The sequence below is a fragment of the Hemiscyllium ocellatum genome, chromosome 25, assembly GCF_020745735.1.
Source record: "Hemiscyllium ocellatum isolate sHemOce1 chromosome 25, sHemOce1.pat.X.cur, whole genome shotgun sequence".
Lineage (NCBI taxonomy): Eukaryota > Metazoa > Chordata > Chondrichthyes > Orectolobiformes > Hemiscylliidae > Hemiscyllium > Hemiscyllium ocellatum.
This window is the reverse complement of record NC_083425.1, coordinates 50,299,134-50,323,235: the sequence shown is the minus strand read 5'-3', so window position 1 is coordinate 50,323,235 and position 24,102 is coordinate 50,299,134. Positions and strand designations below refer to the sequence as shown.

General features: G+C 43.7%; 1 protein-coding gene and 1 long non-coding RNA gene across 4 annotated transcripts in view; one reads left to right on the top strand and one right to left on the bottom strand.

The window, feature by feature from the left end:
* cacna1g (calcium channel, voltage-dependent, T type, alpha 1G subunit) overlaps positions 1 to 24,102 on the top strand; it is a 308,065-nt gene that overhangs the window by 31,028 nt on the left and 252,935 nt on the right. For all 3 annotated transcript variants that reach the window (XM_060844315.1, XM_060844314.1, XM_060844316.1), the window contains exon 3: positions 17,643 to 17,740. In XM_060844315.1, the coding sequence (XP_060700298.1) occupies positions 17,643 to 17,740 (98 nt within the window). The remainder of the gene's footprint in view (positions 1 to 17,642; positions 17,741 to 24,102) is intronic.
* The window catches only part of LOC132827675 (uncharacterized), a 197,622-nt gene continuing 190,525 nt past the window's right edge, over positions 17,006 to 24,102 (bottom strand). The window contains exon 3 of the long non-coding RNA XR_009646025.1: positions 17,006 to 17,056. This is a non-coding gene — a long non-coding RNA (uncharacterized LOC132827675). The remainder of the gene's footprint in view (positions 17,057 to 24,102) is intronic.

Below are 24,102 nucleotides of genomic sequence, written 5' to 3'. Positions count from 1 at the left end.
CAACAAGTCCAACCAACACCCCTACACCTATTAGTCTACATTTCCCTAACTAATACACCTAACCTCCACATCCCTGAACACTATGGGCAATTTAGCATGGCCAATTCACCTAACCTGCACATCTGTGGACTGTGAGAGGAAACCAGAGTACCTGGAGGAAACCCACGCAGACACGGGGAGAATGTACAAACTCCACACAGACAGCCGCCCAAGGCAGGAATCGAACCCAGGTCCCTGGTGCTGTGAGGCAGCAGTGCTAACCACTGAGCCACTGTGCCACCCCGACTGGCATTATGACTGGCGTTAGCTTAGACTAGATTCCCTCTACCTAATGAAACCAGGTAATTTGGCCCAACAAGTCCACACTGACCCTCCGAAGAGTAACCCACCCTACCCCATAATTACCCTTGACTAATGCACCTAACACTATGGGCAATTAATCTGACCTGCATATCTTTGGATTGTGGAAGGAAACTGGAGAACCCAGACACGGGGAGAATGTACAAACTCCACACAGACAGTTGCCCGAGGCTGGAATTGAACCCAGGTCCCTGGCGCTGTGAGGTAGCAGTGTTAATTACTGAGCAACTGTCCCACCCTGTGAGCTGTTCCTCAGTGGTAATACTCTGGTCACTAAGACAGAGTTTAAGAGTTTGAATCCTACTCCAGACAGTTGAGCTGACAGTTATAGTATAGTGCTAAGGTGGAGTGCTGCATTGCTGGAAACCAAAGTCCCATCTCCTTTGGATACAACAATCCCATAATGCAATGGGAGCTCTCCTTGGTACCCTGCCCAAAAGTCATCCTTCAAACGATTCATCAGTAAAAGAGGTTGTGCAGTCCCATCACTGTGAGATCTTGCTGTCTGGAAACTGGACTTTTAAAAAGCATATCAATGACAGCATGGCAAAAGGAAATGATTGGTGGAATGGGCGCTTCAGAAAAGCCTGAAGTAGCAAAAGGTAGAACATCAATGCAAGATTTTCTTCCTTTCATCACGTTCACTCAGCATATTGTGTAATAGTAAAAAGATATGTTCAGATCCATGTTTAATTTTTTGAGTGAATGTTATGGATTAAATTATTGGGAATACCAAGGGCCTAACTGTAGTTTAAAGCAGTATCTCAATCTCACGGGTGTTCAATTTATGTCTTTTTCTTGTTGACATCCAGCTTATGAATTCCCTGGCAGCCATTCATTATCCTTCATTTAAACAAACTCTTTGGCCATTGACTGTTGTCTAAAATCTGTTAATTTTATCAACTACCCATCCTGATTGTATAACTGTTCTGATCCAAACAAAATAATTCCTGACAATGACACAGTGCCTTGTATTTGACAGCAACAGTAAACCCTGCCAGGTACTCACTGATATATATATATACACTGTGTGATGAACAACTGGAGGGTGTTTTGCTTCTGGTCTCTACTGGCACAGGGATAAAAAGCCTTGCATTCATGTAGTACCCCTTAGAACCTCAGGATGCTGCAAAGAGTTGTTTTAGCCAATTAAAAGTGTGTCTTGAAATGTAATCACCGCTATTGAATAAATGAATAATTTTACTATCATGTATTTTACAGTAAAAACACAATAAAATATAGTGCAAAGCTTTCATTCAATGCCACGATTCGGTGCCATTTTGAATAATTTCAGAATAAGGGAAAAAAAGGTATAGCTTAAAGGGAGTCCATCAGTCCTGAGCCAACTCATTATCTTATGACCCCTGCACCATTATCCCTCCTCCACTGCTTCACCAGATACAACCAACACTGAAGTCGCCGATCCTCAGGCACTATCTTTTGCCCCTGGGCCAACACTCCTCTGCCAGCGCATCGCAGCCGCCTGCACCAAACCCACCAATGTCGGAGTCACGTCGCTTGCTGCTGGGCCCACCTCTTCAGTGTAGGACATGCAGCAATCAGCAAGATCCCACAAATCAGCAAGGTGCTAATGATCAGACAAGCCATCTGTGAGGTGTTGGGTTCAATTTGATTGTGCCTGAGATAACTGGAGAATACTGGTCTCTTCATTGAGTTTTGCATGGGATCTTACACATTCACCTGAAAGGGCAAACAGGGCCTCAGTTAATAGCTTGTTCAAAGGACAGCATCTCCATTTCACTGCACTTGCCCTGAAATGCATTGAAGCGTCAGCCCAGGCAGTGTGCTCAGACACCCAGAGTGGGCATTGACTAAGGCATGCTGCTAGGCCAGCAGTAGAATAACAGGCATTTCAGTCAGTTCTCAGGTATTGACACCTTGTAGATCCGAATCTCAGAATAAGTCACTGACTTTAGCAAATGGATAACAGGAGAAAACTGGACATGAGTTTTTTTTAATTCTTTGCTCATGTTATTTTTGGCTTGTGACCTAATCTTCAGAAGGGCAATTTGTCAGTGGATTTTTAAAAAAAACCTTTACATGTGGAGAGTTTCCAAATTTCAAGTAACTTAACATTTTGACAACATTTGAATAGGACTTCAAACCATGTGTTTTTCATTTTGTAAGAATGAGCTATATTTTAGAGGGTACTTGCGTGACTGTTGTAAGGAGAGCACAATAATTTTCACCAGCACTACAGCCTTGGCATACCAGACATCTCCATGCAGTGATTCAGAGTCCAATCTGACATTGCCACCAAACAGCAAGACTCTCTGGAGGAGGCAGCCTCATTCCACTTCACTTTGGAAGCAGCTTGCTTCTTTGCAAAACGAGAGTAGGACCATTCAGAAGCAACATCAAACGAAGGGTAACGGGGCAAAGATCTCAGGCCTCTCCGTGAGATGGTGTTGAGGCCGCACTCTCGATTGAAGATTTCCAAACTCAATTTTCTTTCAGCACTTAAAGAATGTGGAAATAAAAAGCGTGGATGGAGTTAAGATACCAATCAATCACAATCTAACAGAACAGGCTGGAAGGTTTAAGTGACCTCTTCCTGTTCCTATTTACATTGAGTTTAACATTGGTGTGAATTGTTTTGAACAAAAAGAAATTGTGAAAGTCCGTAGCTGTGTTGTCTTTATTAGAATGCCTAGATTATCAACATAAATAATGAATCCCCTAAGTAAACAATGATTTGAGTGCACAGTGAACAGAATTGAGTAAGTAGTGAATTAATAAACAAACTATCAATCAGTGGGTTCAGCCATAAAATTTCATTCTTCAACTGCTTTCCCCTTACCCTTGTCATCTCCTGTACACACTGACTCCCGTCAAAGTTTTGTCTGCTTTTTTCACCAAACCCAAATAGCCACTGTATTTTGAACCAGGTTATAGAGTGTTAGCAGGTCATCCTGCAGCATTAGTCCCTCTCAAAAATGATCTGAGCGTCTCCATTTTGAGTGCACCCAACCTGCCCAATATATCACACCATCTCAGAATGCTGTGACGTATAGCATTCCTCCCGTTTTTGTGATCTGGATCAGAGTCATTTTCTCACTGAGGAAATGTTGAGCGGGATGGAGCTTCACAGGAAGTACAACCAAAGAGGTATTATCATCAGATTCACTTGGATCCATTGGGAAAACTTGTCTCACATAATAAAGATGCAAAATGATAATGCCCTGCTTCCCCATATCGACTTGGATTGAAAAGATAGCTCCCCTTTAACCTCTGGATCACACCAAAGCTGATCAGTGAAGATTTCTGTTCCACAAGCCTGATTAATTGCCTTATATGGATTTTTAAATTATCATCGAAAAATTTATTTTCTAGTGGGCGGCACGGTGGCATAGTGGTTAGCACTGCTGCCTCACAGCGCCAGAGACCCGGGTTCAATTCCCGGCTCAGGCGACTGACTGTGTGGAGTTTGCACGTTCTCCCCGTGTCTGCGTGGGTTTGCTCCACTTTCCTCCCACAGTCCAAAGATGTGCGGGTAAGGTGAATTGGCCATGCTAAATTGCCTGTAGTGTTAGGTAAGGGGTAAATGTTGGGATATGGGTGGGTTGCGCTTTGGTGGGTCGGTGTGGACTTGTTGGGCCGAAGGGCCTGTTTCCACACTGTAAGTAATCTAATCTAATCTAATTAACATCTCCAATCTTACATTCCAGCAAGCAGCATCCACTTTCCTATCCACCTTATCATATGTCTAAACAGCTGCAAGAGACCCCTTGGAACCCACCTCTTAAGTGATACCTTCAAAGATTACCTTACTGCTTCCCAACAGCTTTTGCTGACTACATATGTCACTAATAGATGGTGGGTGTGGTGGTAATGTCACTGCACCAGATGTGTATAATATATTAGTATTTTTGAATTTGGATTTTAAAATAGAGCCAAATTGACTTTGGCCATTTCTGTGAAGGTAACTTTCTTTTAAAAGGTCAAGAAGTCATTTAGAATAGGGACCTAAGTGCATTATTTCCAAGGTGGCTTCAGTCAAGTATCTGTGGTGTTAAGAGCTGTGATGTTTGTACTGCTGCATTTTCAGATAGACCAGAAGCTACTATTTAGCTTTAGACTTCAGTTCATTTGACAAGAATCAGCACTTCCATTCGTATGGGAGAACCATTTTGTTTTTGCAGGCTAATCATGTTTTAATTTGGGGGAACTAGTCACTCGAGCTGAAATATTGTTCGATCATGGAATTTCTAAGCTGAGAGAGTTTTGCGTAGAACTTGTTCAGAAAGAAATAATAAAGCTATATCAACATTCCAAGGAAAAGAAACAGGTTGAGCCAATTATGTAAGAGATTAAATATTTGAGTTAGGAGTGATATTTCTCTGGGATTGAGTATCTATAAAGGTTAGTGTTGGGAAACAGGTTAAAACTTTATTTTGTTGTTTGTGTTATGATCTTACCAACTGCCTTATAGACAGGTTTTTTTGTGTCTGTTGTATAATAAACCTCTGTTCTGTTGTTGAAAAACATCTGTGGCCTCATGCAAATATGATTCATTGACTAACCACAATGTTAATCAAATACAAAAATTATACATATGGTCTAACAAGCCAGTTTTCATTCCCAGATTTGAATTGTCCAGTTGTACCATCAGCTGGGATCATAACAACTGGTAAATCAGTTGTCCAAAGGCCAATGCTAATTCTCTGGGGACATGGGTTCAACTCTCAAGGTAACAGTTGGTAGAATGTACATTCAATTAGTAGAAAATTTGGAATGAAATCCTCTCTCAGTATTGTGGAGCATGAAATGATCAAAAATTGACATAACACCCCATTTGGTTCACTAATGTTCTCAAAGCAAGGAAATCCATATCTGATGCAGACCCTCAGCAATGTGTTTGACTCTTAATTGCTCTCCAAAATGGCCTAGCAAGCTTAGTTCAAGGGAATTAGCCAGTCTAATTGAAACATTGTTGGATCATGGAATTTCTAAGCTGGTGTAGAACTAGTGAAGTTGATAGAACAGAAAAAATGTTTATGCCATCAGAATTGTGCAAGGTTGATGCCATTCTAGAAAGGAATAGTAAAGCCGGAATGTTCCAGAAAGAAATAGGCAAGCTGGAATGTTCCAGAAAGGATTAGTAAAGCCTCTCAGCTCAAGGCCAAGGAGGAATTAGCAGTGAACACTGGCGATGTCATCAACACCCACCTCCCCATGAAAGATTTTAATTTTGAAAACAACAGCTTGGGTTGAACACTACGTTAAAAAAGTAGTAAGCAATTACCCATTGCCTGTTTATGAATGGCTTATTTTGAAACCAGGGGCTTGGGCACTTGGACATTATTTAGCTTTTCTCAAAAATGAGATAATGTAAAAAATATTGTTTTTAACGAAGGTTTTTACTTCAAAAGGATACGTCAGATTGTTGAGGGGTTTTTGTCACTAATAAAATGTCTACTTCTCATTGATTCATGCCGTTCAACTCAAATGACATTTGAATATTGAAAGAGATTGTAATGAATGTACTGTGAAATCCTGACCAATTTATTCATGTGGTTAAAAGGAGATGTGCTTGACTTGGAGCTTTTATCGAAACAGAGCCACAAAGAAGTGAGATGGAAGTATTTCTTGGACAAAGTATATATTTGCTTAGATCCTCCTGAGTGCCTTACATCCATCATCTCAAGGGCCCTGCACTCCCCAAATTAAACAGCAACTCAACAGCATCCATTTTGATTCACAGACATTAAGAGTCACTGCCTTTATACAAATTGTTAGTTAAAACTTGATGGCCTCTTCTCCACAGAGGCTTGATTGGAGGCAGGGAAGCAATGTTATTGGGAAGAGGCAGTTCAGGCTGTCTCCCTCCAGTTAGATTAGATTAGATTCCCTACAGTATGGAAACAGGCCCTTCGGCCCAGCCAGTCCACACCGACCCTCCGAGGCCCTAGTTAACAGACAACCTTTTCACTGAGGCCCTGAAATGGCCCCAGAAAGGCTACTTGGCAAATCCTGTCAAGTCGACCTCTGGCCTCTGAGGTTAGGGTGCAGAGTATTTTTCAAAACTACTCTGAGTCCAACAGAGGGACCTGAAACAGAAAGACAAATCCCAACCTTCCTGCCCACTGACCAGCACCTCCTTCCCTGAGAACACAAACCCCATCTCCCTTACCAAAGTCTGGACAATTGTTGCTGGCCTTCTGGGGAGGTCCCTGTACAATAGTACCCACTGCTGTCGATGGTGCTGCTGACGTCTGCCTGAGGCCCTGATCTACTCAGTGAGAAACCCAACACTGTCCAGTTAAGTGCCTGATTCTCTCAGAATAACATCGTAATTCCTATTGGAAAAGTGACACAAGCTCCCGCTGGTTCTCCAACCAGACTTCAGGACCCACATTGCACATACTGCTTTCTATTCACTGTGAGTCAGTGGAGCCCATTCCCACCTCTGGACCTCAAGGCCAAGATCTGGGCTGACACTATGGGAGTGCTAAGGGAGTGCTGCATGTCAGAAATGCTGCCTTGATGTTGACATTTAGAAGGAGGTTCAGTCTGCTTTCTCTGATGAGCGGGAAAGATTGCATGGTGCTATTTTGTGGAAGGGTTTGTGGCCTGACTAATACCAAACCTTCAACAGGTTAGTCAGTTTGATCAAGTTGCTGTTCATGGAATCTTGCTGTGCATGAAATGACAACAGTGGTCCCTGTATTACAACATTGATTGCAAAGGGTGCTAACGAAACGTTTGGGGCAATGAGAGGGGGAGACAGGAAGGCTCACTTCCATTACAGTGCTGCCATCCTTTGAAAGCGTTGTCTTGAAAATAGAATCCCCCTAAAACAGAGCTCAAAATCCAAAGCTCCACAGCAGAACAAACACTTCCAAGAGTCAGGCTGTGATCTCATCCAATCACACAGTGCATTGAGGATATGGACGTCTGTCTATGTGGGTGTGAAACTTGTGGTTACATCAGTCGTAAGGACTTGTTACTCTATCTATAAAACAGTTGCTGCCAGTAATTCAAAATGGAATTGGTTCAATTATATGATGATAGAAATCATTGAGGAACTAAAAGAAATATAAAAATAGAAGAAACATACTTGGACTGACAAAGCCAAAGAACCACGTGAGGCCTCCTCTCATGGTTCAGCTGATATATGTGGACAGTCCTGTACACACTGCATCCGATTCTAGATTCAGCCTCTAGTCTGTGTCTGTCAGGAAGGGCAACTGATACACTTAGCACAGTTGACTATTTTGACTTGAAATAAGACAAATCGACCAAGAGTCCTGAGACAACAATAACTTCCTTTTATAAATAGTGCCTTTAAGTCAGTAGAAAAGAATCATAAAATTCTACAGGAGGCCATTTTGACCCAGCAGGTCTATACCATCTCCTCAAACTGCCATCCAGCACATTCCAATCTCAGCCCTATCTCCATATCCCTGGAGATTCGTCCCTTTCAAATATATATCCAGCTCGCTTTTGAAGCCTATTATTGAATCCACCTCAACCACTCTCCCAGGCAGCGCATTCTTAATGCTAACAAATTCTCTGACTAAAGAGGTTTCCCCTCATCTCACTCCTAGCTCTCTTGCTGACAATCATGAAATTGTGAGATACCAAGTAGTAGAAACAGAATATTGTTTTTTACCCTGTCAAGATTGTTTATATTTTTGAAACCTGAACTAAGTCACCTCTTAATCTTCTCTGCTTCAAGAAGAATAAGCTCAATCTGTGTCACCTTTCCGTGAATCTAAAATCTGTCATTCCTGGTATCATTCCAGTGGATCCCCCAAGCACCCTCTCCAGAGCTTTAACATCCTTCCTTAAATAAATTGCCCAGAATTGAACACAGCTGAAAATGTATTGCTGGAAAAGCGCAACAGGTCAGGCAGAATCCAAGGAACAGGAGAGTCGACGTTTCAGGCATGAGCCCTTCTTCAAGAATGAGGAGAGTGAGCCAAGCAGGCTATGATAAAAGGGAGGGAGAAGGGACTTGGGGGAGGGGCGTTGGAAATGCAATAGGTGGAAGGAGGTTAAGGTGAGTGTGATAGGCTGGAGTGGGGTTGGGGGCAGAGAGGTCAGGAAGAAGATTGCAGGTTAGGAAGGCGGTGCTGAGTTCGAGGGTTGGGACTGAGACAAGGTGAGGGAAGGGGAAATGAGGAAACTGGAGAAATCTGAGTTCATCCCTTGTGGTTGGAGGGTTCCCAGGCGGAAGATGAGGCGCTCCTCCTCCAACCGTCATGTTGCTATGGTCTGACGATGGAGGAGTCCAAGGACCTGCATGTCCTTGATGGAGTGGGAGGGGGAGTTGAAGTGTTGAGCCATGGGGTGGTTGGGTTGGTTGGTCCAGGTGTCCCAGAAGTGTTCTCTGAAACGTTCCACAAGTAGGCAGCCTGTCTCCCCAATATAGAGGAGACCACATCGGGTGCAGCGGATGCAGTAAATGATGTGTGTGGAGGTGCAGGTGAATTTGTGGCAGATATGGAAGGATCCCTTGGGGCCTTGGAGGGAAGTGAGGGGGGAGGTGCGGGCGCAAGTTTTGCATTTCTTGCGGTTGCAGGGGAAGGTGCCGGGAGTGGAGGTTGGGTTGGTGGGGGTTGTGAACCTGACGAGGGAGTCACGGAGGGAGTGGTCTTTTCGGAACGCTGATAGGGGAGGGGATGGAAAAATATCCCTGGTGGTGGGATCCGTTTGGAGGTGGCGGAAATGACGACGGATGATATGCTGTATACGGAGGTTGGTGGGGTGATAGGTGAGGACCAGTGGGGTTCTGTCCTGGTGGCGATTGGAGGGGCGGGGCTCAAGGGCGGAGGAGCGGGAAGTGGAGGAGATGCAGTGGAGGGCATCGTCCATCACGTCTGGGGGGAAATTGGGGTATTTGAAGAAGGAGGCCCTTCTTGGGATGGTGTTTTTACAAGGGGCAGGGTGGGAGGAGGTGTAGTCTAGGTAGACCCCCACCTTCTCCAAACTTTTTCCAATCCTCCCACTTCCTTCAAACCAAAGGAATAGCCATGGGCACCCGCATGGGCCCCAGCTATGCCTGCCTCTTTGTAGGATATGTGGAACAGTCAATCTTCTGCAGCTACACTGGCACCACCCCCCACCTTTTCCTCTGCTACATCGATGACTGTATCGGCGCTGTCTCGTGCTCCCACGAGGAGGTTGAACAGTTCATCCACTTTACCAACACCTTCCATCCCGACTTCAAATTCACCTGGACTGTCTCAGACTCCTCCCTCCCCTTCCTAGACCTCTCCATTTCTATCTCGGGTGTCCGAATCGACATGGACATTTACTATAAACCGACTGACTCCCACAGCTACCTAGACTACACCTCCTCCCACCCTGCCCCCTGTAAAAACGCCATCCCATTTTCCCAATTCCTTTGTCTCCGCCGCATCTGCTCCCAGGAGGACCAGTTCCAATAGTGTACAGCCCAGATGGCCTCCTTCTTCAAAGACCGCAATTTCCCCCCAGACGTGATCGACGATGCTCTCCACCACATCTCCTCCACTTCCCGCTCCTCCGCCCTTGAGCTCCGCCCCTCCAATCACCACCAGGACAGAACTCCACTGGTTCTCACCTACCACCCCACCAACCTCCATATACAGCGTATCAGCCGCCGTCATTTCCGCCAACTCCAAAAGGACCCCACCACCAGGGATATATTTCCCTCCTCTCCCCTATCAGCGTTCCGCAAAGACCACTCCCTCCGTGACTCCCTCGTCAGGTCCACACCCAACCTCCACTCCCGGCACCTTCTGCTGCAACCGCAAGAAATGCAAAACTTGCGCCCACACCTCCTCCCTTACTTCCCTCCAAGGCCCCAAAGGATCCTTCCATATCCGCCACAAATTCACCTGCACCTCTACGCACATCATTTACTGCATCCACTGCACCCAATGTGACTTCCTCTATATTGGGCGCCTACTTGAGGAACGTTTCAGAGAACACCTCTGGGACACCTGGACCAACCAACCCAACCACCCCGTGGCTCAACACTTCAACTCCTCCTCCCACTCCACCAAGGACATGCAGGTCCTTGGACTCCTCCATCGCCAGACCATAGCAACACGATGGCGGAGGAAGAGCGCCTCATCTTCCACCTAGGAACCCTCTAACCACAAGGGATGAACTCAGATTTCTCCAGTTTCCTCATTTCCCCTCCCTCCACCTTGTCTCAGTCCCAACCCTTGAACTCAGCACCACCTTCCTAACTTGCAATCTTCTTCCTGACCTCTCCGCCCCCAACCCCACTCCGACCTATCACACTCACCTTACCTTAACCTCCTTCCACCTATCGCATTTCCAACGCCCCTCCCCCAAGTGCCTCCTCCCTACCTTTTATCTTAGCCTGCTTGGCACACTCTCCTCATTCCTGAAGAAGGGCTCATGCTGAAACGTCGACTCTCCTGTTCCTTGGATGCTGCCTGACCTGTTGCGCTTTTCCAGCAACACATTTTCAGCTCTGATCTCCAGCATCTGCAGTCCTCACTTTCTCCCAGAATTGAACACAGTACTCCAAATATGGTTTTACCAATCATTTGTAGAGGTGTAGCATTGCTTCCTTGCTTTTATACTCTATGACTCTAATTATAAACCCAAGGATGCTATAAGACTTCTTGGCCACCCTCAGAGAATCATGCACACGAACCCCAAGGTCCCTCCTCTCCCGTACTTCCCTCAAATTTTGTACCATTGTGTATTGTCTCTCCACGTTTTTATCTTCCAAAATGCATTACCTTATATTTCTGTGCATTGTAACACCTGCCATTTGGCCAACTTGTCAATGTCCCCCTGAAGTTGTTCAGCATCATCCTCACAATTCACTATCCTTCCTAGCTTAAGATCATTTTCAATATTCGAGATTTCTCCTTAACACCAACCTCCAAATTGTTTATATAAATCAGAAAAGGCAAGGTTCCCAACACCAATCCCTGAGGAACATTAGAACATAGAACAATACAGCACAGAACAGGCCCTTCAGCCCACGATGTTGTGCCGAACATTTGTCCTAGCTTAAGCACCTACCCATGTATCTATCCAATTGCCGCTTAAAGGTCACCAATGATTCTGACTCTGCCACTCCCACAGGCAGCGCATTCCATGCCCCCACCACTCTCTGGATAAAGAACCTACCCCTGACATCCCCCCTATACCCTTCACCTTAAATGTATGTCCCCTTGTAACACTCTGTTGTATCTGGGGAAAAGGTCTCTGACTGTCTACTCTATCTATTCCCCTGATCATCTTATAAATCTCTATCAAGTCACCCCTCATTCTTCTCCGTTCCAATGAGAAAAGGCCTAGCACTCTCAACCTATTCTCCATTCCAGGCAACATCCTGATAAATCTCCTCTGCACCCTCTCCAAAGCTTCCACATCTTTCCTAAAGTGAGGCGACCAGAACTGCACACAGTACTCCAAATGTGGCCTTACCAAGGTCCTGTAAAGCTGCAACATCACCTCACGACTCTTGAATTCAATCCCTCTGCTAATGAACACTAACACACCATAGGCCTTCTTACAAACACTATCCACCTGAGTGGCAACTTTCAAAGAGCTATGAACAAAGACCCCAAGATCCCTCTGTTCCTCCACCTTACTAAGAACCCTACCGTTAACCCTGTATTCCGCATTCTTATTTGTCCTTCCAAAATGGACAACCTCACACTTGGCAGGGTTGAATTCCATCTGTCACTCCTCAGCCCAGCTCTGCATCATATCTAAGTCCCTTTGCAGCTGACAACAGCTCTCCTCACTATCCACAACTCCACCAATCTTTGTATCGTCTGCAAATTTACTGACCCACCCTTCGACTCCCTCTTCCAAGTCATTCATAAAAATTACAAACAGCAGAGGACCCAGAACTGATCCCTGCGGAACTCCACTTGTAACTGGGCTCCAGGTTGAATATTTACCATCTACCACCACTCTCTGACTTCGACCGGTTAGCCAGTTCTCTATCCAACTGGCCAAACTTCCCACTATCCCATGCTTCCTGACTTTCCGCATAAGCCTACCATGGGGAACCTTATCAAATGCCTTACTAAAATCCGTGTACACTACATCCACTGCTCTACCCTCATCCACATGCTTGGTCATCTCCTCAAAGAATTAAAAAAGACTTGTAAGACAAGACCTACCCCTCACAAATCCGTGCTGGCTGTCCCTAATCAAGCAGTGTGTTTCCAGATACTCATAAATCCTATCCCTCAGTACCTTTTCCATTACTTTGCCTACCACTGAAGTAAGACTAACTGGCCTGTAATTCCCGGGGTTGTCCCTATTCCCTTTTTTGAACAGGGGCACAACATCCGCCACTCTCCAGTCCCCAGACTACTTTCAATTTGTCTCCAGTCTGAGAAATTTTCAAGTATTTCCAATGGAATAATGACATGTGGCAACAGGATAGAATGACAAAAACATATATTTTTATCTTTCAAACCAGTGCTAAGTGCCGACAGTCTCCATGGAAACCCAATATTCTGTGCTTGAAAGCACATCAGAAACAGTTGAGAGCATCTCCTGATTAGGATTGGCCAGGAGTGTATCGATGATGTATATTGTACACCTGGGCAAAGATTTAAGTCAATCATTATCTCACCCCAGGTAGAAACCACCAAATAACTGTATACATGAGGCGAACCCTACAGAGTTACTCTGTCCACAACTATTGAGGAGCAGAACTGTGTTTATCACACCACCATTAGATCAGCAGGGAACCTCTGTTACTGTTTACAAGAGAAACCACCATGGAAATGCAAATATCTTTGACACTACTTCTTTTTTATAGCTGTTGGGTGAAAGGTCACGGCACATCCCTGAGTTTGTATTTTTGGCTAAGTATCAAATACGGCAAGGGCCAGTTCTGTTGAGTCTGACAGCAACGCAGTGAGGTCTCAGTGTACTGTCTCACATGTATCATTGTAATGGGCTTGCAGAGGTCAAACTACAACCATACAGAACACTTTACTGTATTCTCCAGCACATTGTAACAAATTAAATAACAAAACACAACTTTGATACACATCCACACATGTAATTTAGAGACAAATGGAATTATTTTAGTTTGGTAAATTTGGTCAGCATGGATGAGTTGGACCGAAGGGTCTGTTTCCATGCTACATGACTCCATGAGTCTATTAAATCTGTTTCTTCTCAAACGCTGCCAGACCTGCTGAGTTACTCCAGCATGTTCTGGAACTGTTGCTTTTTTTTACCCATATCGTTTTGAAATAGCAGACAGTTTAGAGGCCACACAACATTTATTGTCCACATCAACCTAACTCTGGTCTTAGACTATAAGACTTAGGAGCAGAAATTAGTCCATTCAGGCCATCACGTTTGCTCCACCACCAATCATGGCTGATACGTTTCTCATCTCCATTTGATCACTCTCTCCCCACAACCCTTGATCCCTTTGACCATCAAGACCTTATCTCTGTCTTAATTACACTCAATGACTTGGCCTCCACAGCCTTCTGTGGTAATGAATTCCATAGATTCACCATGTTTGATGAGATTCCTTACAGTGTGGAAACAGGCCCTTTGACCCAACCAGTCCACACCGACCCGCCGAAGAGTAACCCACCCAGACCCATTTCTCTCTGACTAATGCACCTAACACTACGAGGCAATTTAGCATGGCCAATTCACCTGACTTGCACATCTTTGGACTGTGGGAGGAAACCGGAGCACCCGGAGGAAACCCACACAGACACGGGGAGAATGTGCAAACTCCACACAGACAGTTGCCCGAGGCTGGAATTGAACCTGCGACCCTGGTGCTGTGAGGCAGCAGTGCTAACCACTGAGTCACCGTGTTGCCCTTATGTGAAGTTTCTCCTTATCTCCGTCCTAAAAGGTCTTCCCTTTACTTTAAGGCTGTGCCCTCGTGGCCTAGTCTCTCCTACCAATGGAAACATCTTCCCAACATCCACTCTGTCCAGGCCATTCAGTATTCTGTAAGTTTCAATTAGATCCCCCCTCATCCTTTTAAACTCCATCGAGTATAGACCCAGAGTCCTCAAATGTTAAGCTTTTCATTCCTGGGACCATTCTCATGAACCTTCTCTGAACACACTGCAGGGCCTATACATCCTTCCTGAGATATAGCACCCAAAACTGCACACAATACTCCAAATGTGGTCTGACCAGAGCCGAGTAGAGTCTCTTCTGCTTTTATATTCAAGTCCTTTCAAAATAAATGGCATCATTGCATTTCCCTTCCTAACTACTGACTCAACCTGCAAGTTTACCTTGAGCAAATCCTAGACTAGAACTCCCAAGTCTCTTTGCACTTCAGACTTAAGAAGTTTCTCCCCATTTGGAAAATAGTCCATGTCTCTATTTTTCCTCCCAAAGTGCATGACCTTACACTTTCCCACGTTGTACTCCATCTGCCACTTCTTTGCCCCCTCTCTTAACCTGTCTTTAAGGAAAGTACTCTGGCCCGTAAAACAGGGCCAACCACCTGTATTTGTACTCTCTGAAAATATTCAACTTTCGTTCATCAAAATATTGAAGCAGAGGGTATATTATGTCAAATCCTCCTCAAACGACTTCTGAAAAGCAACTCGAACTCTAACTTTTCAACTGTTGGGCGAGACTATTAACCATCCTCATGAAGGAATTCCAGCTCGCCAGTTCCAGTCTAGGACTTTTGAACTCGAACTTAAAAGCAAGGACATTGTTAAACAGGTATCGTTAGTGACTGGACCATATAGAGTTTGAGTTCCCTGATTGATGCTGCTAACCTGGTAAACCTGGTCCAATCAGGGAGTCATGGCTGACACGTATAAACAGGAGTGTCAGTGATTCTGTTTACTCTAGGGGCCAGCTCTGAACTCGTTGGGTCAGTGCCATATACAATGAACGTGTAAATGAAGGGTGACTTGGTGATGGGATACCAGCCTTTGTGGAGTTATTTCAGTAACCTGTGGTTGCTTTGCATTTGTTACCAATAGAATAACCTCTTCATCTTTTATTATTCTATATCTCCATACATGTGTGTCAACATTCCTGACTGGCAAAGTATTCCCTGGCACCTAAGAGTTTTTGAAATAAACACTACTTTTGGTTTAACTTGACCACAGTGTTGTTATAATCTTTATAAAGTCAGAGTCCATCAACAGAGTCGGGGGAATGTACCCTCACTGTTTACAAATAGTAAATACCTATCTGTTTGTGGACTGCTGGTAAAAGTAGGAAGCAGTGTTTGGTTTAAACCTCATGATCAATGAGACATACCAACAGATTCAAGAACAGCTTCTTCCTCACTGTTATCAGCTTTTTGAATGGACCTTTCATATATTAGAGTTGATCATTCTCTGCACCTTTCTGTATCTGTAACACTATATTCTACATTCTGTTCTATTACCCTGATGTATTTACATAAGCTATGATTTCCCTGGATAGCATGAAAACGATACTTTTCACTGTATCTCAGTAATTGTGATATTAATAAATTAAATCAAACCCTGCAGTACATTTGCAAAACAGATGCATCCTACTCAAAACAATTAGCCTAAACTGCATCTGGAGAATTGCTTGGGAGTTCCTGCATTGGATTCCCAATGTCAGGAAAACTGTTTTCAATTAAGTTGAGGTCAGAAAGGACCTGACACAGGAAACAGCCCACCAGCAGCAGAATGTCAATCAGGGCCACCAATGAGAGAAATTATTACAGAGTTACTCCAGAAGTTAGTGGTGACTCTGAGATTAAATGAGAGTTACATGGTGCTCTCAGGCCCTCACATCTACCCAGCAAGGTGTGCCTACAACCCAATAGAAGTGTCTCAAAGACAAACACCCACCATCCAATTAAGGGAGCTACAATTGAGAAGGGCATCTTTCCCCACCTCACTCTTGCCTCAGATCTTGTTGTCCCCAATCTCTGGTAAACCACTTTTCATGATCCCCATCCTGCCCTATTCCCCAATGACTGAGAAGCAGCATTAATCCTCAAGCTAAGCTTTGGAGCATTACCAACACCGGCTATCACTCCTCTGGCTCTTCCAGTATGGAGAGCCTCCAACCTCTGATTGGCTGGCAGCTTCCAGAGGGCAGGATTTCTGAACCAGCAGGGTTGCGTTCTGTAGAAGACCCAGCGCTGGCTAATAAGGCATTACATTCTATCGCACCCCTTCCCCTACCAAAGTAACACAGGTCACCCAGTAATTCTCCAACATTAACGCCCAGCCCATGAGGTAGTGTTAACTATTTGAGGTGCCATCGCTTAGAGAAGAGGTTAAAGCAAGGAAGCCCTGTCTTTCCTCTTATGTGGTTCAAGCAAAAGAACTCTGTCCAGTGTCCTGGACAATATTTGTTCCTCTGTCATCAGAAATACAATTTATGTTCCCTTTAACACAGTCCCCTTTGTGGGAGCTTGCTTTGTGCAAATTGAATATTGTTTCTTACAATACAGCAGTGGCTGTACTTCAAAGGAACTTTATTAGCTGTGAAATACTTTGGAACTGGCTAGGTTTGTAGAAGATGCCACATAAGTTAAACTTCCTTTACTTCCTCCCTGGTGGTCACCGATAAAGTGCTGTATGTTATTCTTTTTCATAGTCAGTGAAACAAACATGTTGATTCCAGCTTAAAATCACTTCCTGAGTTAGGAACCCTTTGACGTACCTTGAGCCTGTATCTATGGTGCTGCCACTTCCATCCTCAATAGGGTTGCCAATGCTCCAGGGCTGGTCTGGATAGCACAGTGAACAAAAGCAAGAGAATAATCATAGGGGAGTTACAACATCTTTGAACACTTTCATTAATCAGTCATAAAAATATTGGAATGAGCAAACAAAATCTGTTTGACTAGCAGTTCAGTTTAATCAAAGACAAAAATTCCATTCACGTTTCATTATGGAGTGCACCCAGGAGTGGGGGGGAAGAAATAAATTGTGATTAGTGGTTGATGTTAAAATCTTTCTAACCAGAACCGGCATCTCCAACCATAGAGGAGACCTCTTAAGCATCGCTCTGCTAGTTCCAATGAAGGTTCCCATTCGGAACATTAACCTTGTCTCCATTTCAGGTGCAAATGTGTCTGTTGTAAATAAGGGGCCCGTGGTTCTGATTTATTGAATTTGAGCAGTTTTTTTATTGCTCCCTTTCTTCCCTCTTTATCTCCCGTGCAGTAAAGAGGCAAACATGAATGTGAAAAATGCTGCTATTGCAGAAGTGTTGGGAAATGTGTGATGTGAAAAGTGAATGGTGGTCCATACCCATCACCTTGTCGATTATTGTGAATGGCCCACAGTGGTTATCTTTCTGTTTTTTTCCAGCATGTTAGAGTATTCACTGGACCTACAGAATGTCAGTCTATCAGCTGTCCGTACTGTGAGGGTACTGCGACCACTTCGAGCCATTAACAGAGTTCCCAGTAAGTACAGTTATCCCTCAACAATGCCGAAGCAATTTTCATCCGATCCAGTTAATGTTTTGGGTAACTGATGTGACTGCAGGAAAGAGCTGGATATGGCGTTTTGAGAGGAATTGAATGAATATTGTGTTTATCTTCACAGTTGAAAAATAATAGGTTGTCTGGGCCTAATGCTCAGGATGGAGGAAGGTAATGGCATAGTGTACTGTCACTGACCGAATAATCCAGACACCTAGGCGACAAGGGCAAACTTTAGAGACAAGAGTTTGAATTCCACCAAGGCAGCTATTAGATATGAACTTTGTTAATAAATCTGAATTTTTTTAAAAAACTAGCCTCAATAATGACTTACCTTCAATTATTGTTTAAAAGTCCATCTGGTTCACTAATGTCCATTAGGATTTTTTTACCTAATCTGGTTTATATGTGACTCCATGTCCACAGCTAACATTCCTGACCTCATTGCAAATATGTATTCCCGTTAGGCATAAGCCAACCATAGTTAATCAGCAAGTTAAGGATAGCCTCAAATTGAAATAAAAAGACAGAGTGTAGCAATGATCGGTGATAAGTTAGAAGAATAGGAAAGTTTTAAAAATCAACAAAAGAAGACCAAAAAATAAGAAAGGTGGAGAAAATAAACTTTGAGAATACATCTGCAAGTAATATCAAGATGGACAGCAAGAGCTTCTTGAAATAGATAAAAAGGAAGAGAGAATCTAAAATAAATCTAAATCCAAAGCGGAGTGGACTCGATGGGCCGAATGGACTTACTTCCACTCCTATGTCCTATGTCTTATGGTCTAAACAAAAGATCCCTTACAGAATGAGGCAGAGGAAATAATAATTGGGAAACAGAGGAATTGAATAAATGTTTTACATCAGTCTTCATGGTGGAAGGCACTAATAGAATGCAAAATTACTAAGTAATCGGGGGAGAAAAGAAATACAATCGTGGGATACCTACAGTATATGAAGAGGCCAGTGGGCCCACCAGGTCTGCACCAACGCTCTGACGAGTATTCCACTCTATTCCCGTAACCCCACATTTCTATGACTAATCCACTTCATCTGTACATCCCTGAACACAATGGGCATTTTTTTTAGCATGGCCAATTCACCTAAACTGCACATCTTTGGAGTGTGGGAAGTAACCAGAGCAGCTGGAGGAAACCCACACAGACACAGGGAGAACATGCAAACCTTACACAAGTCACACCCAATACTAGAATCAACCTAGGTACCTAGCGCTGTGAGGCAGCATTGCTAACCAATGAGCCTCTGTGCTGCCTTTATAAAATAACTACCACCAGAGAGATGAGATAGATTTTTAATCAGTAAGGGAATCAAGGGTTATAGTGAAAAGGCAGGCAAGGTGAGCCAAGGCTTCAGCTATGATCTTGGTGAATGACAGAGCAGACTCGATAGGATGAATGGCCTTTGTCTGCTCCTATGGCCTTATGGAAATGACATCATTGGCTGCAGAAGGCTTTCCTGACAATGTGAAAGGCACTAAAATGGGAAATGCAAATGTTTCTTTCCTTCAAAGCAATGAAAGCCAAACATTGGGAGAATGGAAACAGATCAGCACTCACTCCAACCTCCTTGAGGGAATTAAAAAAAAGGTGGAATATATAACAGAAATCTGATCCATTACTATTGAATTGAACCTTGCATCACAGTTGAATTTTACCCACATTGTTCCTAATTATACTTCACACCACTCCCTCTCATTGCTTGACCCACCCCAGATACGAACCCATTGACTAACGCTAACGACCTGCCATTCTCTGCTTCCTTTCGAACCATCAGCAGTCATGCTTTCACCTATCACATTCTGATACTCTGGAATTCATTCCCTAAACCTGACTGCCTCCCGCTCTCTCTCTTCATTTGAGACACTATTTCAGATCAAACTTTTTGGACATCTCTCCTAATATCTCTTTAGTTGGCTGCTTGTCGGACTCCGTTTGTTGACACTCCTCGGGACCTTTTTTTGTTAAAGGTACAATGTAAATGTAAGCTGTTGTTTGCTCGTCTACCTTTCCTGTGTTTCTCTACCTTACTTTCCGTGATGGCATAGCCCTCAGTCTCGGCCCAATGCACTAAACCATTTACCCCACCCTCAACAATCATTGTCTCCAATTAATTTCAGTAAACAGCAGTAACTCCCATTTTATCACCCATCAGGTGGACCTTGAAGATGAATAGCTGAGCATTAGCTGTAATTCAGAGTGTCAGATTAAAAGCCAGTCTTTTTGGGCATTGTCATTAATAACAATTATTGTATCAGTAGAAGTTCTGTTGTACCAGCTATTCCAGGACCAGAAATTATCATCTTATCCAGTTTAATGACAATCTGATAGATGAGGAAAACCAAGCCTGTGGCTGTTTAATTGTTGCTATAATTAGGTAAATTAATTTTCGAATCAGCTAGCCATAGCTCATATCTGTGAAATATAATTTTGGTTGAATCGAGACATAAGAGGATGTGATAGGACAACTAATAATTGCATCCATCATTTTCATCAATATTAACAGTTGTCAGCACTGATTCTATCAGCAGCCATTAATTCTTCTCTTCCTCCCAAGTATTTTTGGATTGGACTAAATGAGTAATTTTGAAAGCAAGAGACAGACACAAATGCCAATTGGATCCAGATATGTTTAGTCATGGTTACTGAAGTGCTTTCTTCATCGTTGTCTGCTATTCGGAGCCAGAGATTCGTCCATTGCTTTTGGTGCAGAAGTGTTATTGTTTCAGATCTGAAATCTGGAATGTACAGTCAGGGATGAGGGAAGGTGCTCAAGCGCATTCAGCTTTGTCTGGGGGCCACTCTCCAGGGGTAGGAAGGAATGAGAAGCACGAAAGTGCAAAAAACAGTGACCTACATTTATATAGTGACTTCAACGCATTTTGACAATGAGCCACATATTGGGATAGGAGACCAAGAGCTAGATTTTGAGGAGACTCAAATGAAGAGAAATCATAGAATCCCTACAGCGTGGAAGCACGCCATTCAGTCTGTCCCAAACCTCCAAAGAAGATCCCACCAAGATATCCACTATCCCTGTACTTCCCATGACTCACCCACCTGGTCTGGGCACTATGGGCAATTTAGAACAGCCAATCCACCTAACTTGCACATCTGTAAACTGTGGGAGGAAACCAGAGCACCCAGAGAAAACCTGCACTAGACAAGAGGAAAATGTGCAAACTCCACACTAGGCTGGAATAGAACCCAGGTCCCTGGCTTATGAGGCAACAATGTTAACCACTGAGCTGTCATGCCCCCCAGTGTTGAGAGAGAAGAAGAGAAGAAGGAAGAAGATGAAGAAAAGAAAGGACCTTTCTAAAGTAGACCTGCATTTCTGAGAGGCAGATTCAGTTGGTTAAAGTGGTCTAAATCCATACACCAGGGCAGCAGTGGCTCCTTGGACATGTCACTAGAGCATCAGTAAATCAGAGGCTGAGGTTCATATTGAGGTTGTGTGTTCAAATCCCTCCCCACAGCAGCTGGTGGGAATTAATTTCAGTTTGTAAATCTGGAATTGACAGGTCCTCTCAGTGATGACCACAAAACTGCTGCTGATTGTTATAAAATCCTCTCTGGGTCTTTTCCCATCTGAAGGCAATCTGTTACCTTTATCTGGTCTGGCCTGCACACAGCTCCAAACCCACAGTAAGGTGTTTGACTCCTGACTGCCTTCAGAAATGGCCTAGAGAAAGCAGTTCTGGACAGACAACAGGTGGTGACCTTGCCAATGATACCTGTGTCCAGTGAAAGAATAACCTGAAAGTAAATTGCTGTCTGAGAAACTCTGTCACCTGCACATGGTGTAAGTTAACCCCATGGTTAAACCCAGTCTTGCCATAACAGGAAGGATTTGAGTTCACAGGCTCTGGATACTAGTCAGCTTTGAATGAGATGATACAAAACATCATTGCTCTGGTGCAAGGCTAAGAGGGGATTGCATAAACTGCCTTTCAACTGCCTCAGGCAGGGAAACCTTTAGCTTCCTGTCCTCACCATGGGGCTTAGTATGACCATTCCCATGAGTATTCATAAAATGGAGAGAGATTGGAGTGGAAAGGCAAGGAAATTAATAAAGCAACACACGTGCTGAAAAAGATTGCAAGGTCCCTTCCGTTAGAGGTTACAGAGTTTACCTTCCAAGGATGAGAAGAGGTTGCTTTAAGGCTAATGGTTCAGCACTGAATCACTGGCCTATCAATCCAGAGAGCATAGGTTCAAATCCTATTGTGGCAGAATTCAATAACAATCTGGAATTAAGACCTACCCACTGCTGATTGTTGTAGAGAAATCCATCTGGTTCATTAAAGTCCTTTTAGGGAAGGACTGGCCAACATGTGACTCCAAACCCACAGCAATGTGGTTGACTCTTAATTGCTCTCTGGGCAATTAGGGATGGGCAATAACTGCCAGCATAGTCAGAGACGCCCACATCCCATGAATGAATTTAAAAAATTGATAGATCTGCATCTCCTAAACTGGCAACCAAATATCCATCGAACGCGAAAAGAAAGGCATTGCAGAATACCAAAGCAAATAAGGCAAACAGCCCCCCTTAATTTGCTCTTGAGTGTTTCTTAACCCGACCATGCGTGCCTGGCTGACCTTCCACTTGTCCAGAATAGGGAGCACTCTCACACTAATTATCATACTCTTGACGGTTGTGAACCAAGTCAGTGCAGATTGGAATTTGAAACTCTGCTTAGAGTGGACCAACCCATCACTGCATCAATACAATGGGCCAGCTCTGATTGACACTGGCAATGAGGATGAGAGATTGTTTGTGCAAAAGCAAGTTGTGAGATTCTCAATTCACGATGTGTCTTCACAATCCCAAACATATTGCATTATTCATGGTGTAGGGCATTACTTACTTTTCGACAATGCGTTGGCCCATTAGGAAACCTTATTGTTGAAGAGAATAAGGCTCCTTCACATTATTTAGTTATTTGTTGGGGCTGGATGTTTGCGGGGTGGTTATATTTGTGTGAAGCACCAAAATCGAGATTTCTGCGTCACACTGTAAAGTGTCCCTACATGCTGTGCACTTTATTATTCATACATTGTCTCCAAATGGACCCTTTGGATATTGAGTGCTCTTTCTAACCTTTGAAATATGAAGATATCCTATCAGCAATGATTTCATGCTAATTTTTCAGATGTTAAATATTTATAGATCATTCATTCTGTGACACTTTTCTATCTATTTTCATTTTTTTGACCTGATATTGTATAGACCACCAACGTCAAATGCACTCTGCTTGGACATTGAATAAAACATTATGCTCAGCAACTCCTGGCAAAAGCCAGAATCGTGAGAATGAATAAGGTTTTCTATGGAACCTAATGAGATAAATGTTGAAAATCAATCAGCGGACACTATGCATAGCCTTGGAACTGCTTTCTATTCTAATAAAGCTTCAGTTTCCTATACTCCCTTTATAAAATGTTAAGCCTTTGCAGAGGGGAGGGGGGCTTCCAATTTTCACTGCCTCCCACCCCTAAGCTATTTCTCTTGATATTTTAATGTGAAGGGGGATCAGTGAATTCCTGGCTGCTGCAGAAACACCATGTTTCATTTTCAGAAGTGGGAAGGCCAAGAATAAGAGAGCTTATAGAATCAAAAAGTGCAGAAGGAGACCATTTTGCCCACCATGATGTGCTAGCCCTTTGAAAGAACTATCCAATTAGTTTTACCACTTGCACTCTCTTTTTCAGGTAAACAGAGTCATAGGGTCATAGAGATGTACAGCATGGAAACAGACCTTTCGGTCCAACCCGTCCATGCCGACCAGATATCCCAACCCAATCTAGTCCCACCTGCCAGCATCCGGCCCATATCCCTCCAAACCCTTCCTATTCATATACCCATCCAAATGCCTCTTAAATGTTGCAATTGTACCAGCCTCCACCACTTCCTCTGGCAGCTCATTCCATACACGTACCACCTCTGTGTGAAAACGTTGCCCCTTAGGTCTCTTTTATATCTTTCCCCTCTCACCCTAAACCTATGCCCTCTAGTTCTGGACTCCTCTCAGCCTCTGGTGCTCCAGGGAAAACAGCCCCAGCCTGTTCAGCCTCTCCCTATAGTTCAAATCCTCCAACCCTGGCAACATCCTTGTAAATCTTTTCTGAACCCTTTCGAGTTTCACAACATCTTTCCAATAGAAAGGAGATCAGAAATGCTCACAATATTCAAACAGTGGCCTAACCAATGTCCTGCACAGTCGCAACATGACCATCCAACTCTTGTATTCAATACTCTGACCCAATAAAAGAAAGCATACCAAATACTTTCTTCATTATCCTATCTCCACTTTCAAGGAG